This window comes from Bufo bufo, chromosome 8, assembly GCF_905171765.1.
Source record: "Bufo bufo chromosome 8, aBufBuf1.1, whole genome shotgun sequence".
Taxonomy (NCBI): domain Eukaryota; kingdom Metazoa; phylum Chordata; class Amphibia; order Anura; family Bufonidae; genus Bufo; species Bufo bufo.
In genome coordinates, this window is record NC_053396.1 from 50562796 (window position 1) to 50580581 (window position 17786).

At 43.5% G+C, this 17786-nt stretch overlaps 1 protein-coding gene across 4 annotated transcripts in view; it reads right to left on the reverse strand.

Moving 5' to 3' along the window:
* DGKK (diacylglycerol kinase kappa) overlaps positions 1 to 17786 on the reverse strand; it is a 345826-nt gene that overhangs the window by 157146 nt on the left and 170894 nt on the right. For all 4 annotated transcript variants that reach the window (XM_040405534.1, XM_040405535.1, XM_040405533.1 and 1 more), the window contains 2 exons: positions 4575 to 4679; positions 1919 to 2051 (listed from right to left, as the gene is read on the reverse strand). In XM_040405534.1, the coding sequence (XP_040261468.1) occupies positions 1919 to 2051; positions 4575 to 4679 (238 nt within the window). The remainder of the gene's footprint in view (positions 1 to 1918; positions 2052 to 4574; positions 4680 to 17786) is intronic.

The following is a 17786-nucleotide window of genomic DNA, read 5'->3' on the forward strand; positions in this document are numbered from 1 at the left end:
GTCTATACAGGTGCTCTGCAGAGTATTATCACCCTGCAGACTTTACAGAAGAATACAGCATTGATTAGACACAGTATATGGCCTCATGCACACGACCGTAGTTTGGGTCCGCATCCGAGCTGCAGTTTTTGCGGCTCGGGTGCGGACTCATTCACTTCAATGGGGCCGCAAAAGATGCGGACAGCACTCCGTGTGCTGTACGCATCCGTTGCTCCGTTCCGTGGCCCCGCAAAAAAAAAATATATAGCATGTCCTATTCTTGTCTGTTTTGCGGACAAGAATAGGCATTTCTACAATGGGCCGCCCGTTCCGTTCCGCAAATTGCGTAAGGCACACGGGCGGCTTCAGTTTTTTGTGGTTCCGCGGTTTGCGGACCGCAAAAAACGGAACGGCTGTGTGCATGAGGCCTAAGCCAGAATATATGACCATTAGCGTGTGTCCACGCTGAGCAGAAAAACATCGGTTACAAATTTAACACCAATTCTGAGGGGCAGCAAAAACAATGTTTTACGTGATGATTCTGTTGGGGATTTTCTGCAGACATCACTCTATGCATTGCAAAAAGTGAAATCTATGGTAAAAATCGGCAAATAGAAGAAGTATATTACATATTTAAAGGGGTCCTCCTGTACAGGCTCGACATACCATAAATGCTGGGAAAGGCTGCTCACCAGGACAGGAAGTGCAGAGCACCGGAGCAGAAGCTGGATGGCGGCAGCAGGGGATCAGTGCAAGTGAGTAAAACTTCATTTTTCTGGCCCTTTTTAAATCAGAACATTTTTGGCCCTCAATTGAGAATCATTCATAGAAATCTTGTTCAATTGTGAAAGACATAAGATGTCCAGAAAACGATCCACTTAGATATAACAAGTTTGAGAAGCACCACAAAATATGTAATAAAAATGGATGTTTCGGTCCAACAAGACCTTCCTCAGCGGTAATATCTGCGGTTAGAGCCTGTACGGGAGGATCGTGTGCCGAGTTATAGGAGCTTATGATGCGCCTGCATGTGGCTATGGTGACGTCCGCTACTCATTGGTCTGGAGATGAGAACAATCAACATACAAGACCTCCATTTTTTAAAATCTATTTCTGGCCCTTTTTGTCTCTTTTTAAATTCTCTATGTAAAAACCCCTTAAAGTCTGCACTGCATATCCATCATATTTGGACTGATATTTAGCTTAAACAGACAATTTGTGATCACTTTAACATAAAATATATTACGTGTAATCTCACTGTAAACATGCTGACATCTTCTCATCTCTGTCGCAGATTCCATCAAAAATACCAGACAAAATATAGCATACAGTTTCAGACATATATACATATATATCATATACACTACATAAGTCACCTGCTGAATCCCCAAACGTATAAAGCACACTATTTTGGCAAGATCTCACTGTATTGAAATACGCAGTTAACTATGCTTTTTAATACAATGGAAAAAATACCCACAATCTGCCACCTGAACATATGTTAGAAGCAAATGCAATGTCCAGTAGAGTAGACTCTGGAATCATTCACATAAACAGGGATCAATATAGAAATGTAATAGGAAGTATTTTATAATTAAATACAATTCTTACAAATCTTGATTTGTGCACTTTTATGAATTGCACATTTTTATACATTGTATGTTTTTCAGTGATTTTTATTATCCTATATTTTTATATTAAAGATCTATATTGATTCCATTCCATGTGAATTAGTGTGTCTGCAATGTGAAATATTATCTCATGATTTTCTCCTACAACTAGTATAAGTCCATTTTTTGACTGGGTAAATGGTTCAGCTTCAATTTTAGGCAAAAATCGGCTATATGTAACATCAAATTGCATACATTTTCTATGTAACATGGTACTAGATAATTTTTTGCTGTGCATCCTATCATTCTGACATGTATCCATAGAATACCTTCACAGGAGAGTCCATGAGAAGTGACACCAGATAGCGCCTCTCTGCACACATTGCAGAATGTGGGTCTTGCATGTGAACAGGCGTACCAGTTGTGCATTCCAGAAAAATGTTCCATATTAAACTGGGTTGTCTGAAAGCAAAATACAGGGCACAAGTTTAACACTTTAGGTAAATTACCATGAAAATTATCCAGTGCTATGTGGGGCTTGGAAGGATTGCTTCTCCCAGTGAGGCAAAATTGCAAACATTTGTCTAAGGCCTCATGCACACGACCGTTGTGTGCATCCGTGGCTGTTGTTCCGTTTTCCGTGATTTTCTGTGGACCCATTGACTTTCAATGGGTCCGTTGAAAACTCGGAAAATGCACCGTTGTTCATCCACGGCCGTGACCCGTGTTTTCTGTCCGTCCGTTTTTGACGGACAACGGTTAAAGGACCCATTCAAGTCAATGGGTCCGTGAAAAAACACAGATGCACACAAGATTGGCATCCGCGTCCGTGGCCGTTGGCAACTTTCACACAGACGGATCGCACAGTAAAACTCATATCCGACAGTATATTCTAACACAGAGGCGTTCCCATATTGATGGGGACGCTTCAAGTTAGAATATACTGAGAACTGTGTACATGACTGTGCTATAAGCTACCTGTGACAGGTCTGTGCTATAAGCAATGCGCCGCACAGACCTTTCACTTACCAGTAGGAGGAGTGCCCGGCCGGTCACAGACATCGCAGCTCGCAGGTAAGTATAATGCTTCTAAAAATTGCTAAGTAACCATGGCAACCAGGACTGCAGTAGTGTCCTGGTTGCCATGGTTACCGATCGGAGCCCCAGCAATTAAACTGGGACTCCGATCGGAACTCTCCACTGCCACCAATGATGGGGGAACGTGATTTTAACTAAGGGGGGGGAGATGTGAGGCCGCACTGGCCACCAATGATGGGGGATTCGGAACGTGATTTTAACTAGGGGGGGGAGAGGTGAGGCCGCACTGGCCACCAATGATGGAGGATTCGGAACGTGATTTTAACTGGGGGGGGGGAGAGGTGAGGCCGCACTGGCCACCAATGATGGGGGATTCGGATTTAATTAGGGAGGGGGAGAGGGGAGGCCGCACTGACCACCAATGAATGTAATACAGGGGAGGGAGGGGGGGTCTGCCCCCTCCTGCCTGGCAGCACCTGATCTCTTACAGGGGGCTATGATACGCACAATTAACCCCTCAGATGCGGCACCTGAGGGGTTAATTGTGCGGATCACAGCCCCCTGTAAGAGATCGGGTGCTGCCAGGCAGCAGGGGGCAGTCATGTACACAGTTCATGGATATTCTAACTTGAAGCGTCCCCATCACTATGGGAACGCCTCTGTGTTAGCATATACTGTCGGATCTGAGTTTCACGTTCTAACTCAAATCCGATGGTATATTCTAACATAGAGGCGTTCCCATGGTGATGGGGACGCTTCAAGTTAAAATATACCATCGAATTGGAGAAAACTCCAATCCTATGGTATATTAACTCCTGACTTTACATTGAAAGTCAATGGGGGACGGATCCGTTTGCAATTGCACCATATTGTGTCAACGTCAAACGGATCCGTCCACATTGACTTGCATTGTAAGTCAGGACGGATCCGTTTGGCTCCGCACGGCCAAGCGGACACCAAAACGACTTTTTTTTCATGTCCGTGGATCCTCCAAATATCAAAGAAGACCCACGGATGAAAAAACGGTCACGGACCACGGAACCCCGTTTTGCGAACCGTGAAAAAATACTGTCGTGTGCATGAGGCCTAAGGCTACATGCACACGACCATATGTGTTTTGCGGTCCGCAAATTGCGGATCCACAAAAAAAAAGGATGACGTCCGAATGGCATCCGTTTTTTTTGCGGATAGTTTTTTTGCAGATCCATTGTAATAATGCCTATACTTGTCCGCAAACTAGAAAAAAATAGGACATGCACTATTATTTTTGCGGGGCTACGGAACGGACATACTGATGCAGACAGCACACGGTGTGCTGTCCGCATTTTTTGTGGACCCATTCAAATGAATGGGTCCGCATCCTATCCGCAAAAAACGGATGCATGTGGCCTAATGGACCTTGTTTGAAACAGCTAGGTCTGAGAAAGACTAAGGCCTCATGCACATGGCCGTTGTGCGTCCATTCCGTGCATTGGGGACTGCAATTTGCGGTCGCTAATGCACAGGCAATGTCCGTGCCACGGCCGGGACGGATCGAGACCCATTCAATTTAAATGGGTCTGTGATCCGCCCGCACCGCAAAAAAATAGAACAAGTTCTATTTTTTTCCGGTGCGGAGGCACGGACAGAAACACCACTGAAGCACTCCATAGTGCTTCCGATCCGTGCTTCCGTTCCGCACCGCATCTCCGTGATTGCGGACGCATTCAAATGAATGGGTCCGCATCCGTGATGCGGGGTGCACATGGCCAGTGCCCTGTGTATTGCGGACCCGCCGTATGCGGGCCTTAATATGGCCACGGGCGCACAACGGCCGTGTGCATGAGGCCTTATCGGTTTTAACAGAAGCATCTGTCTATGTTCTTTTCACAATATGAAGCTCAAAACTAAATCCAGCATTCAAGATTCATTGAATGATTACACTGCTAGTGCACTGATATACAATACCTCATTAAGATCCCACTTCTGGACAGATTTGATGGCTCCAATCCAATCTTCCATCTCTTTCCTATTCTCAGCACACAAGATGAGCTTGCGGAATGGAGTAATCACCTGTTTAGAGATTTAGAAAATCAGCTCCCAGTGAAGGTATATGGTTTCAAAATGAAGCATATGTTTCCAACTTATTCCAACTTATTGTTGCATCTCGGACATAATGCAGTTGTAGTTTGGTATCTTAGGAGAACATCATTTTCCTGAAGGTCTAAGGATACTTTAAGAGCATTGTCTAATGAAGACAATCGTTGTCCATATGCTCTTTTCGGGATACATACATTAAATGCATGTGGGTAATGGAAAAAATAGCATGGGTTTGTATATCATATGACATGATGTGGTGATAATAATATGTTTAGTTTAGTTCATATTTTAGTACCTTTGCACAATAAAACATGTTTTATGGGAAAACTTGTTACTGCATATTCCAAGAGCCATAACTATCTATTTTTCATAAAAACATGATGACTTTTTTCATGTATTTTTATGGGACAAATTGTAGTGTTTATTAGCACTTTTTTGGGAGTGCAGAATCAGATCACCTTTGTTAGGTCCCTGCTGTTTTGGTAACCCAGTGTCCCCCAGTATTTATATTCCAGGGGTGCTAACTGGCTGGCACAGAGAACCACCCTCTTTCAAATTCTTAGATGCCACTATTGCTATTGATCCTGGGATCTACGGGGTTAAATGATTGGTATAAGCGTTCTCTGCACAACCAGCCAAGCATGACATAATATAACGCCACAGGGTAGGCTGTCTTTAAAGAGAATCCATCACCAGCTTTATGCTGCCCTAAGTCCCTGATAAAAATATCGGGTCACTTACAGTACTTGCACTGACAATTTTGTAACCTGATGAAGGAGACCTTAGATTCCACGTTGTTTTACTCTTGATACACTAACTTTGAAATAAAGAATTCCTGAGACTTCATAAATCACTAATGTTGGGCGAGCATGCTCGGCCAAACACCATTTTGACTCGAGCATCACGATGCTCGGCACATCGCGGTGTTCGGCCAAACACTGCATGTGCTCGAGCACGATGCTCGAGTCTCCTCCCCTCCTGCAATAAACGTGCAGGAAAGTACTGGCACTCACTATAATGCCGTAGCCATGTTGGTTACCGGCATTACAGTGATTGGCTGGCCAGAACGCGTCATCGGGTGCTATATAGCACCTGATGACACGTGATTCGGCTCAGTCTTAGTAAGGGAGAGCTGCAGCAGAAGGGACAGATAGTCTAGGGACAGAATTTTTTTATTTTTTTTAGGCAGGGTTTAGTCTCGAAAGGTGTTAGAGACCCAAAAGTCCTTTTAAGGACTATTGTTTTATCTTGCTGCAATATATATTATTAGCGCAACCTGCGCTAAATTGCGTGCAATTGTTTGGCTGCTACTGACAGTGACACAACCTTTGCTACATCTGTTGTATTACATTTGTGCATACTAAATATCTGTGAGATTCAGCGCAATAGTTTGACCGCTGCTGACAGCGACATTACCTGCGCTACATCTCCAGTATAACGTGTGCGCATCCTAAATATCTGTGACATTCAGTGTAATTTTTTTCGCCGCTGGTGACCGTGACATTACCTGCGCTACATCTCCTGTATAACATTTGCGCATCCTAAATACCTGTGACATTCAGTGTAATTTTTTTGCCCCTGGTGACAGCGACATTACCTGCGCTACATCTCCTGTATAATGTCTGTGCATCCTAAATATCTTTGACATTCTGTGCAATTTTTTTGCCACTGGTGACAGCGACATTACCTGCGCTACATCTTCTGTGTAACGTTTGCGCATCCTAAATATCTGTGACATTCAGTGTAAATTTTTTGCCGCTGGTGACAGCGACATTACCTGCGCTACATCTCCTGGATAATTTTTGCACATCCTAAATATCTGTGACATACAGTTAAAACTGCGCTGCATCTCTTGTAGAACATTTGTGCATCCTAAATATCTTTGACATTCTGTGTAATTCTTTCGCCGCTGGTGGCAGCGACATTACTTGTGCAAGTATGTCACTTTGTCTTCCACAAAGTCTTCCACAAAGTGACATACTTCCACAAAGTGACATACTTGCAAGCATATATACCATTTAATATGCTCAAGGCGAGCAGTAAGGGATGGGGAAGTGGCCGTTCTGCTGATGGTGCACGCAGAGGCCGTGGCCCTGGGCGCGGTGAAACTGTGCCTGCTGCTAGAGCACAAGAAACACACTCATCCATGATACCTAGCTTCTTGTCACAGTTTGCAGTGCGACACAGGAAACCACTCTCGAAGTCACACCAGTGCGACCAGGTGGTCGGTTGGATTGCAGCAGATAATGCTTCTAGTCGGTTAAGCACCACCCTGTCTTCCACAAAGTCCAGTCTCAGTAGCCAAGAGTCTGGTCAACAGAATCCTCACCCTGATCCTCCTTCTTCCCACCATGGAGAGTCTTGGCAAACAAGTGATCCCCAACTCAGATATTCCGAGGAGCTCTTTTCATCACCATCCCTTGATTTGGCCCTCTCGCCAAGCCCGTTTAAAGAGGGACATGAGGAGATGTTGTGCACTGATTCCCAAACTCTTGAGCATCTACAGTCAGAAAAAGATGTCGGTGGGGAACGGCAATTAGTGTTTCACGACGTGGATGATGATGAGACACAGTTGCCAATAAGTCAATGGCATTTAGTGTCTCAAGAGGTTGATCATGAGGATAAGACACAGTTGTCAATGAGTGAGGTTCTTGTTAGTTCAACAAGTCGATAGGATGACCAGAGTGAGGAAGTGGAAGAGGAGGTGGTAGACAATGAAATCACTGAGCCAACCTGGGAAGGTGGCAAGCCGAGCGAGGACAGCAGTACAGAGGGGGAGGGATTCGCAGCACCGCAACAGGCTGGAAGAGGCAGTGGGGTGGCAAAAGGGAGAAGGCAGGCCACACCAAACAGGCCCGCAACTGTTCCCCGGAGCACCCCCTTGCTACAATCTCGCTTGCCAAAGGGTAAGTGTTCCACAGTCTGGTGATTTTTTTAGGAAAGTGCGGACGATAAAAGAATTGTCATCTGCAACCTGTGCCGTACCAAAATGAGCAGGGGCGTGAACACTAGCAACCTCACCACCACCAGCATAATCCGCCACATGGCATCAAAGCACCCTAATAGGTGGGCCGAACGCCTGCGTCCACAATCAGTGTCTGCAGGTCGCACCACTGCATCCTCTTCCCCTGTGTTACGTGCTGGCCAATCCCCTGTCCAAGACGCAGGCCCAGATGCCTCCTACCCTGCACCTGGACCTTCACAAGCACCATCATCTAGCACATCCACTTCTGTGTCCCAGCGCAAAAGTACAGATGTCCATACCCCAGGCCTTTGAAGGAAAGCGCAAATACCCAGCCACCCACCCACAGGCCATAGCACTAAATGCGCACCTTTCCAAATTGCTGGCCCTGGAAATGTTGCCATTTAGGCTTGTGGACACTGAGGCTTTCTGCAGCCATCCCTCGTTACTCAGTCCCCAGCCGCCACTATTTTATCCCGGTGTGCCGTCCCCGCCTTACACCAGCATGTGTCCCATACAATCATCCGTGTCCTGACCAACACAGTTATTGGGAAGGTCCACTTAACGACTGACACATGGACAAGTGCTTTTGGTCAGGGACGCTACATTTCCCTGATGGCACACTGGGTGAACGTTGTGGAGGCCAGGAGCGAGTTGTACCCTGGGATGGCACAGGTGCCACCGACTCCAAGGATTGCGGGCCCTAAGTCCATCAGGATTTCCACCACCACCTACTGTACATTAGTGGCTGCAACCCGCCCTTCTCCTCCTTGACCTTCTCCTCCACTTCCAAATCTAAATTCTCATCTTGCAGCACCAGTCAGCAATCAGTCAGTAGCTGAAAGCAGTGTAGCACTGCAATGGGGAAGCGGCAACAGGCCGTGCTGAAACTAATTTACTTAGGTGGCAAACAGCACACCGTCATAAAGCTGTGGCAGGGTATAAGGGACCAGACTGAGCTGTGGCTCTCTCCACTCAACCTACAACCAGGCATGGTTGAGTCTGATAATGGCCGTAACTTGGTGGTGGCTTTGGAGCTCGGCAAGCTCACACACATACCTTGCCTAACCCACGTGTTCAACTTAGTGGTTCAGCGGTTTCTCAACATGATAAGGAGGAGAAGCAGGAGACAGTTGCCTCCGCTACAGAGGGTCGTACCCATAGCAGGTTTATTCCATCTGTTCAGCATGGATGGGCCGAAGAGGAGGAAGAGGATGAGGAGATTGAGAGTCATCCTCCTGATGAGGACAGCGAAGTCTTGTCTGTTGGGACTCTGGCACACATGGCTGACTTTGTTATGCTGCCTTTCCCTTGACCCTCGCATTATACGCATTTTGGCCAACACCGATTACTGGTTGCTCACCCTTCTCGACCCCCGCTACAAAGAGAACTTCTCATCTCTCATTCCTGTGGTGGAGAAGACTAGCAAAATGGTGCAATACCAGAAGGTCCTTGTGGAAAAATTGCTCCAAAAATTTCCAGCTGACTACGCCGGCAGCAGAGTACGTAGTTCCTTGGGCAACCGAGGAGGGGAGACGAGCGGAACACACAGCCGTTCCAACAAAGGCAGCAAAACACTCTCCAAGGCCTGGAACAGTTTCATAGCACCCCGCTAGCACCCCCACCCTGATGCGCGGCCTAGTGTAACAAGGAGGGAAAAGTTTTGGAAGATGGTGAAGGAGTACGTAGCAGACCGTGTCAGCGTCCTCAGTGATCCCTCTGTGCCTTAAAAATATTCGGTGTCCAAGCTGGACACGTGGCACGAACTGGCGCTCTACGCCTTGGAGGTGGGGGATGGGCTAAGATTAGATTTGCTAAGTTCCAAAGAGGATGCCTAGTCCTCTATAATATACATATAACCAAAAAACGGAACAGCACCTCCAAAGACAAATCGCAGGTGCGATTTATATATATAGTGGCTAAATGACCCTTCTATAAGGCTGGGTTTCCATAGAGTGGCCAATGTGGCTGCCACATGTGTCTGAAACCCAACACACCTACCTCACATCTGAGGGTTTACGGTCTTCAAATTCATGTGCCCATTGGCCCTGTAGCTAGGGTGTAACTCGTGGCCACCTTGCCTGTGTCCAAATATACTGCTACTACTCACTATTATAGTACAGCTACAAGGCAATTTTTGGGTTTGCCACATGTCACACCCAAGTACTGCAATGTAGCAGGACTGCCATAAGAATGAATGCAGACCAATTTGCACAATTTCCAGCGACATGCAAGTCGCAAAAAATTCAGCAGTGATTGATTCTGTTTAGAACCTTTGCCTTTCAGCAGGTTACATTTTAATCGAACCTGATTTATATCTACATAGAGCTTACATGTTGCTCTCAGTTACCAAGATAACTTTAAACATTATGCGGGACACTTATCATTTGAGATCATTTTCAAGTCTAGTTTTGCTTGCACCAAATGTACAGTATTTCACATTGTGTTGTATGACTAGTCTTAAAAAATACATCACGGGGCTGCCTGGCGTAGGATGCGACTTATCTGTGATATTTCAAGTGTCGCAGATAGTAAATGTGTCATAGTCCAGGTCTAATTTAACTTATCTTAAACACAGACCACTTTGAAAAGTGCTGCATTTCCGAAATGTAGCAAAAAAGCCGCAACTGGCATGTCGTACGACATTTTTACACCAAAAACCTGACCACCGTATCTTGTTTGATATGTAGGCCATTAATCCAATGCACTGGATCTAATGCATGTTTCATTGAGGGGATCAAGTGTCAATGTGCTGATGATACAACAGGGATATAAATGTACATATTTAAAATGGGTTGGACCCCTGGGTGCCAAGGTTGTCAGGGATTAAGCTTTGTAACACTAGATCACGAAGGCCTGAAGGGGCAGCCAGATATCAGGTTCCATATTCTACCCCAGGAGCATCAAAAACTGCACAACCTGTCTAACCTTCGACCGTACTTAGTTTTTTTAAGGTAACAAAAATAACCATATAATGTAAACAGTCAGGTATTTCTTGTAAGTTACCATTATTTACAGTACCGTATTTGACTCTTATCTCATACATGGCTGACACACACTTAACCAGTTTAACAAGTGCTGCAAGCCCTGGAGGATGGGAAGGATGGTGGTTCTGGCTGCTACAGTTATTCTTAGGGCTCATGCACACGGGCGTATATATTTTTCAGTCCGCAAAAACGGATCCGCAAAAAAAAAACTGGACGGACACAGAAAGAAAATACGCTTGTGTGCATGAGCCCTTATTCAGTGGCAATCCTCGCACTGATGCCCCCTAGGGCTGGGTAGTGACAGGATGTTGGGGCCCCTGCCTGATGGTAGTTGGGGTGCCCTGGGTGTTATGACTGTTGCACGGCCGGATATGTAGCTGCCGTGGCCAGCGAATGGTGCTGAAGTCATTAACCAGGCAAACTGTAGAGAACAGATAAGTCTCTTTTTACTAATGTACAGAATGGGGGTTGTAGTACATCCAAGGGTATCGAACACAGTTTCAAACAATTCAAAGTGCAAATGTTCCCTGGTTCCAATGTATAGATATAAGCATGAATGGGGATTGTAGTACGCCTTTCCTCTATTTCTCCAAAGCCTTTCTCTGCTAAGCCTGGAAATACGTTTTTTACAAACTTGTCTGTAATTCCAAACTGAGGAGTTCAGGATTAAGATACGGCTGGCCAGCAAGTATAAAAGGGTGTGTTAGAAATGTCCCTCTCATCGCAGCAAAGTCGCTATCAACCATAAAGGCCACCTGTCAGCAGATTTGTATCTATGTACCTATATTCATATGTGCCCACTTTGCTGAAAATAATGTTTTAATATATGCAAATGAGCCTGTAGGTGCAGTGGGGGTGCTGCCCTTATGCCTTGATGATCATCTCTCTCTGTGACTGCTGCGCTTTCTGCACTGACGGAGCCAGGCAGTGAAAATGGCATTACACGTGAACAGGGAGCGGCAATTACAGAGAGCAGAGCCTCTAGGTGTAACAGCTACGCCCCCATTGCTCCTAGAGGCTCATTTGCATACATTAAAACTTCCTTTTTCTCAGCAATGCGGGCACATATGAACATGGGACCAACACAGATGTGTTCAGCTGCAAAGCGCTCATGTAACAGGTCAGCCAGATTCATAGGTACAAATCTGCTGACAGATGCCCTTTAAAGGGGTTGTCTCATTTTGGCCCATGGCATTTATCACGTAGACAAAGTTAATACCAGGCACTTCGGCTACTTTCACATCTGTGTGTTTGCTGGATCCGGCAGGGGATAAGCAAAAACGCATCTGGTCAATAATACCACCGTCTGCATCAGTTCAGACTGGATCCAGTTGTATTATCTCTGGCAGCCATGACCATGGGGATGCAGTTACCTCATATCTGCACTGCAGCAATGGCTGTAACCCCTGGATATAAGCATTGTATAATGTGACTGAAAAATCTATCCAGCCAGCAAAGGAGTCAAGATGGACAATCACAATCCATTAGAAAGTGCCTTGTATTAACTGTGTCTACATGATAAATGCCATTTGCTGAGGTGAGACGACCCCTTTAACCCCTTAATGCATAATACTGTACATGTACGGCATCATGCATCCGCAATTGTATGGAGCAGGGTGCTGCGGTCAGGACACTCCATACGCGGCGGGTGCCATGAAATCACAGGCCTCCGATCGGTTACCATGGCAACCTGGGCGCTACTGAAGCCCTCCAGGCCTGCCATAGTCATCTGCCTCCTGAACGATGGACGAGGCATAGCTCAGCATAGACAGTGTAAAAATTCTATTTGACCTAATAGGTCCCTATTAAGGTGAATCGGACAAGGGATCAAAAGATTCCAGCTAATAGTTAATAAAAAATAAAAAAAATGAAAAGTTTGAATCCCCCTTTCCCAATTTCACATATAAAAATATATAAACAATAAAAAGTAAACATGTGAGGTATCGCTGCATCCGGAAATGTCTGAACTATTAAAATATTTTTTTTAAATGTCCTGTGTGGTGAACGCCATAACGAAAAAAAAAAGAAAAACATGCGATTTTCTATTTTATCGTCATCTTGTCGTCGTCCCCAAAAAAATTTAATAACAGTTATCAAAAAGTCATACATATCACAAAATACAGGGTGGGCCATTTATATGGATACACCTTAATAAAATGGGAATGGTTGGTGATATTAACTTCCTGTTTGTGGCACATTAGTATATGTGAGGGGGGGAAACTTTTCAAGATGGGTGGTGACCATGGCGGCCATTTTGAAGTTGGCCATTTTGAATCCAACTTTTGTTTTTTCAATAGGAAGAGGGTCATGTGACACATCAAACTTATTGGGAATTTCACACGAAAAACAATGGTGTGCTTGGTTTTAATGTAACTTTATTCTTTCATGGGTTATTTACAAGTTTCTCTTTGTTTACAGCCATTGACATGTCGCCGAGGTTAACACGTGAGGAGCGGATAGAAATTGTGTTGATGTCTGGTGAACGCAGTAACCGGGTCATTGCAGCAGATTTCAATGCAAGACACCCTACGAGACCACCCATCTCCCATGCTACAGTTAGCAAACTGCTTGCTAAATTTCGTGAAACTGGTTCAGTGTTGGATTTGCCAAAATGTGGACGCATGAAATCTGTTTATAATGAAGAAACATCAGTGGCTGTCCTAGCTTCATTCAGCAAGAGCCCATAGCGTAGCACTCGCCGCATGTCACTGGAGAGTGGCATTAGTCGAACATCCCTTCGGCGGATATTAGCTACTCACAAATGGCACCCTTACAAACTCCAGCTACTGCAGCATCTCAACGAGGATGACCCAGATTGGCGAACTGAATTTGCAGAATGGGCAAAACAAAAATTGGAACAGGACCCTCAGTTTAAGCAGAAGATTTTGTTCAGTGATGAGGCAAACTTTTATGTGAATGGTGAAGTTAACAAACAAAACCACCGCTATTGGTCTGACACTAACCCACATTGGATAGATCCCTCCAAGACTGTTGGAACAAAAAAGTTGATGGTATGGTGTGGTATATGGGGTACAAAGATAGTGGGGCCATTCTTCATCAATGGAAACCTCAAGGCCACTGGATATGCAAAATTGCTACTTGATGATGTGTTTCCCTCTTTATGCACTGAAGCTGGCACGTTCCCTGAGTTTTTCCAGCAAGATGGTGCACCACCACATTATGGGTGTCAGGTCCGAGCATTCCTAGATGAACAGTTTCCTGGAAAGTGGATTGGTCGTCGTGGGCCAGTTGAATGGCCCCAAGGTCTCCCGATCTGACCGCCTTAGACTTTTATCTTTGGGGTCATCTGAAGGCAATTGTCTATGCTGTGAAGATATGAGATGTGCAGCACCTGAAACTACGGATACTGGAAGCCTGTCCTAGCATTTCTCCTGCGGTGTTGCTATCAGTGTGTGAAAAGTAGGAGAAGAGGGTTGCATTGACAATCCAACACAATGGGCAGCACATTGAACACATTTTATAAGTGGTCAGAAACTTGTAAATAACTCATGAAAGAATAAAGTTACGTTAAAACCAAGCACACCATTGTTTTTCTTGTGAAATTCACAATAAGTTTGATGTGTCACATGACCCTCTTCCTATTGAAAAAACAAAAGTTGGATTCAAAATGTCCGCCATGGTCACCACCCATCTTGAAAAGTTTCCCCCCTCACATATACTAATGTGCCACAAACAGGAAGTTAATATCACCAACCATTCCCATTTTATTAAGGTGCATCCATATAAATGGCCCACCCTGTAGATACCAGTAAAAACGACAGTTCGTAACAAAAAAAAAAAGATCTCATACAGCTCTGTAGACTGAAATATAAAAAAAAGTTATGGCTGTCACACCATGGCGATGTAAAGAAAATTTTGATTTTTTTTCAAAGGTTTTTATTAAACAAAATAAAAAAACAATATAAGTTTGGTATCGCTGCAATCGTATTGAGCCACATGTCATTTTTGCTTAATTTAATAATTGATTCTAAGTGCCTTTACATATGTCAGGGTCTAGGTCATGTAAAAACATGTCATTTTTAGTGCATAGTGAACACCGTGATGTCAAAACCCCCAAAACCTTGGTGGAATTGTGTTTTTTTTTTTACCCCACAAAGAATTTGTTAACTGTTTTCCAATATACAACATGGTAAATGAAATGGTGGCATTAAAAAAAATGCATCTCGTCCCGAGAAAAAGCCCTCATATGGCTATGTGAACGGGAAAATAAAAAAGTTATGACTAATTGAACGTGGGGAAGAGAAATAAAAAATTTTAAAATAAAAAAAGGCCCGATCTTTAAGGAGTTAAACAGCGAATACCTCACAAACTGATTCCAGTGCTCAGCCATGCAGATTCTGGACCTTCTAGTTCTTTCTATATCTTTTCTGGAGTACTGTAATGTAGAGATGACTTTCTTGATGCAAATCTCCAAGGAGTGAGACCATGCAGCTCCTTTGACTTCCTCAGCTAATACACTACTCACATGGACTGAACCAGGGGCAGACCCAAGTCCATCATCTAGCTTCTCAAAGGGTACAGTCAGGATCGTTAACCCTAACTTATCTATACAAAGCTATACTGGGTAGTACAATACATCAGAACATTAAATAACAAACAATTGCGCAAGTACTCTATGTTGGGGTAATGCACAAGATGTATACTACAAAAGCTAATCTGTTCCTTTAACAAATTATTTTTTTACTCTGATATTCATTTCCTTGATGTCTTCTTACTGAAAAAGGGATCAAGTTCTTGGGTCTTGTTCACTTACATTCCAGAGTGTAGAATTTCTATCAAACATTACATTCTTCTGCCGGGCACCTTACATAGTAAAGAACTGTTAGTTAAGGTATAGCGAACAAGAAAAACTTACAATAGTATTATTGCATTGCATTATAGAACAGTTGACCTGCCCAGTGTGACCTCCCTTCACTATTTGACATAAGCAAAGATTCTTTTGGAGACTAGAAAGATACTGGAAAGGCATCTCCAGCAGAGAAATTTTGCAAATTGACATTAGTTTTGGGTGCGAATATTCGGATCGCGAAGATTTATAATATAGTGCTATATATTTGCATTCGCAAATATTCTAGATTTTTTTTCATCTGAACCCATGATCCCTCCCTGCTTCTTGCTTGTGGGCCAATGAGAAGGCTGCAATGTCTTTGTCTGAGCTTAGCAACATCCCTAGCAACCAATAGGAAAGTTGCCTACCCCTTACTATATAACCTCCCCAGCAGCCATTTTCTGCAGTTTTTTGCAGTTCTGAGAGAGAGAGCAGTGACATTGCTGTGCTCTGTGCTTTGCTGTGTCATTACATTAGATAGTTAGATAGCTTATATATATAATACAGATAGTTAGTGGGAGATAGTCAGTGTAGGTTAGATCCTATTCTGCAGATCCGTCTTACAAATGCATTGCAAGAACATATCCGTCTCTCCGTTTGTCATCCGGGGAACGTTATGAATATTTTTTAAATCCGACATTAATACATTCCTATGCAAAAAAATTCAGGCAAGTCTTCAGTTTTTTTGGGTCGGAGATAAAACCGCAGCATGCTGCGGTATTATCTCCGTCCTGAACAGTCAAAAAGACTGAACTGAAGACATCCTGATGCATCATGAACAGAATGCTCTCCATTCAGAATGCTTGGGGATAAAACTGATCAGTTATTTTCCTGTATAGAGCCCCTAGGACAGAACTCAATGCCAGAAAAGAAAAACGCTAGTGTGAAAGTACCCTTACACTTTTTGAGATGCAAGGTAACAAAAAATAGCTGTTTTGGCACCGTTTTTATTTTTTGTTATTTACAATATTTATCTGACAGGTTAGATCATGTGGTATTTTTATAGAGAAGGTTGTTACGGAAGCGACAATACAAAATATGTATTTTTTGGTTGTTTGTTTCAGTTTTACATAATAAAGCATTTTTGAAAAAAAAAGATTTTTTAGTGTCTTCATATTCTGAAAGCCACAGATGATGGTTTGATTGGTACTATTTTAGGGTGAATATGACTTTTTGATCGCTTGCTATTACACTTTTTGTGATGTAAGGTGACAAAAAATGATTTTTTTACACACTTTTTTTATTATTTTTTTACTGTGTTCACCCGAGGGGTTAGGTCATGTGATATTTTTATACAGCAGGTTCTTACGAACGTGTTGATACCCAATATGTACACTTTTTTTTTATTTATTTAAGTTTTACACAATAACAGTCTCCATATTCTGAGAGCCATAGTTTATTTTTTATTTTTTGGGCGATTGTCCTAGGTAGGGTCTTATTTTTTGCGGGATGAGATGATTTTGGGGTGCATATGATTTTTTGATGGCTTGCAATAAAAAATGTTGTGATGTAAGGTGACAAAAAATTGCTTTTTTTTACACCGTTTTTATTTTATCTTTTTTACGGTGCTCATCTGAGGGGTTAGGTCATGGGGTATTAGCAAAGTGCTTACCGCAGTGATGCCGGCGGATGCAGCAGGGGCCCGGCTATCAATAACAGCCGGACCCGTGCTGTGGATCGGGCGGGTGCACATTCCTCCACGTACATGTACGTGATTTTGCAGGAAGATAACTGTTAATAACCCCATTACTAAAAACATCTCTTGACCCATACAACTTTGCTATTCATCTAATCTTCCCTTCATCTCTGAACTTCTGGAACATTTGTCTACTCTCCCCTAATCAGCTATCTCTCTGCTAACCTTCCTTTTTTACCCCTTATAATCTGGTTTCTGCACTCTACTGAAACTGCCCTTACTAAAGTCTCAACTGACGCCCTGATGGCTAAATCTAACAGTAACTACTCTTATGGAGACCACAGCTCTTTCACTCTATTCACCTTAACAATACTACTCTCGCTTGGTTTTCTACATTGAACAGTCCATGGGGAACAGCAGACGAGCCACATTGTGACACATATTTACAAAGACACCACACTTAAAACAAAAACCATACATCATATACAGTTGTGTTCAAAATAATAGCAGTGTGTTTAAAAAAGTTAATAAAGCTCAAAATCCTTCTAATAGCTTTTATTTCCAGACACACAAATGCATTGGGAACACTACACATTCTATTCCAAATAAAACATGAAGAAAAATATATGAAATTTGTGTTGTTCCT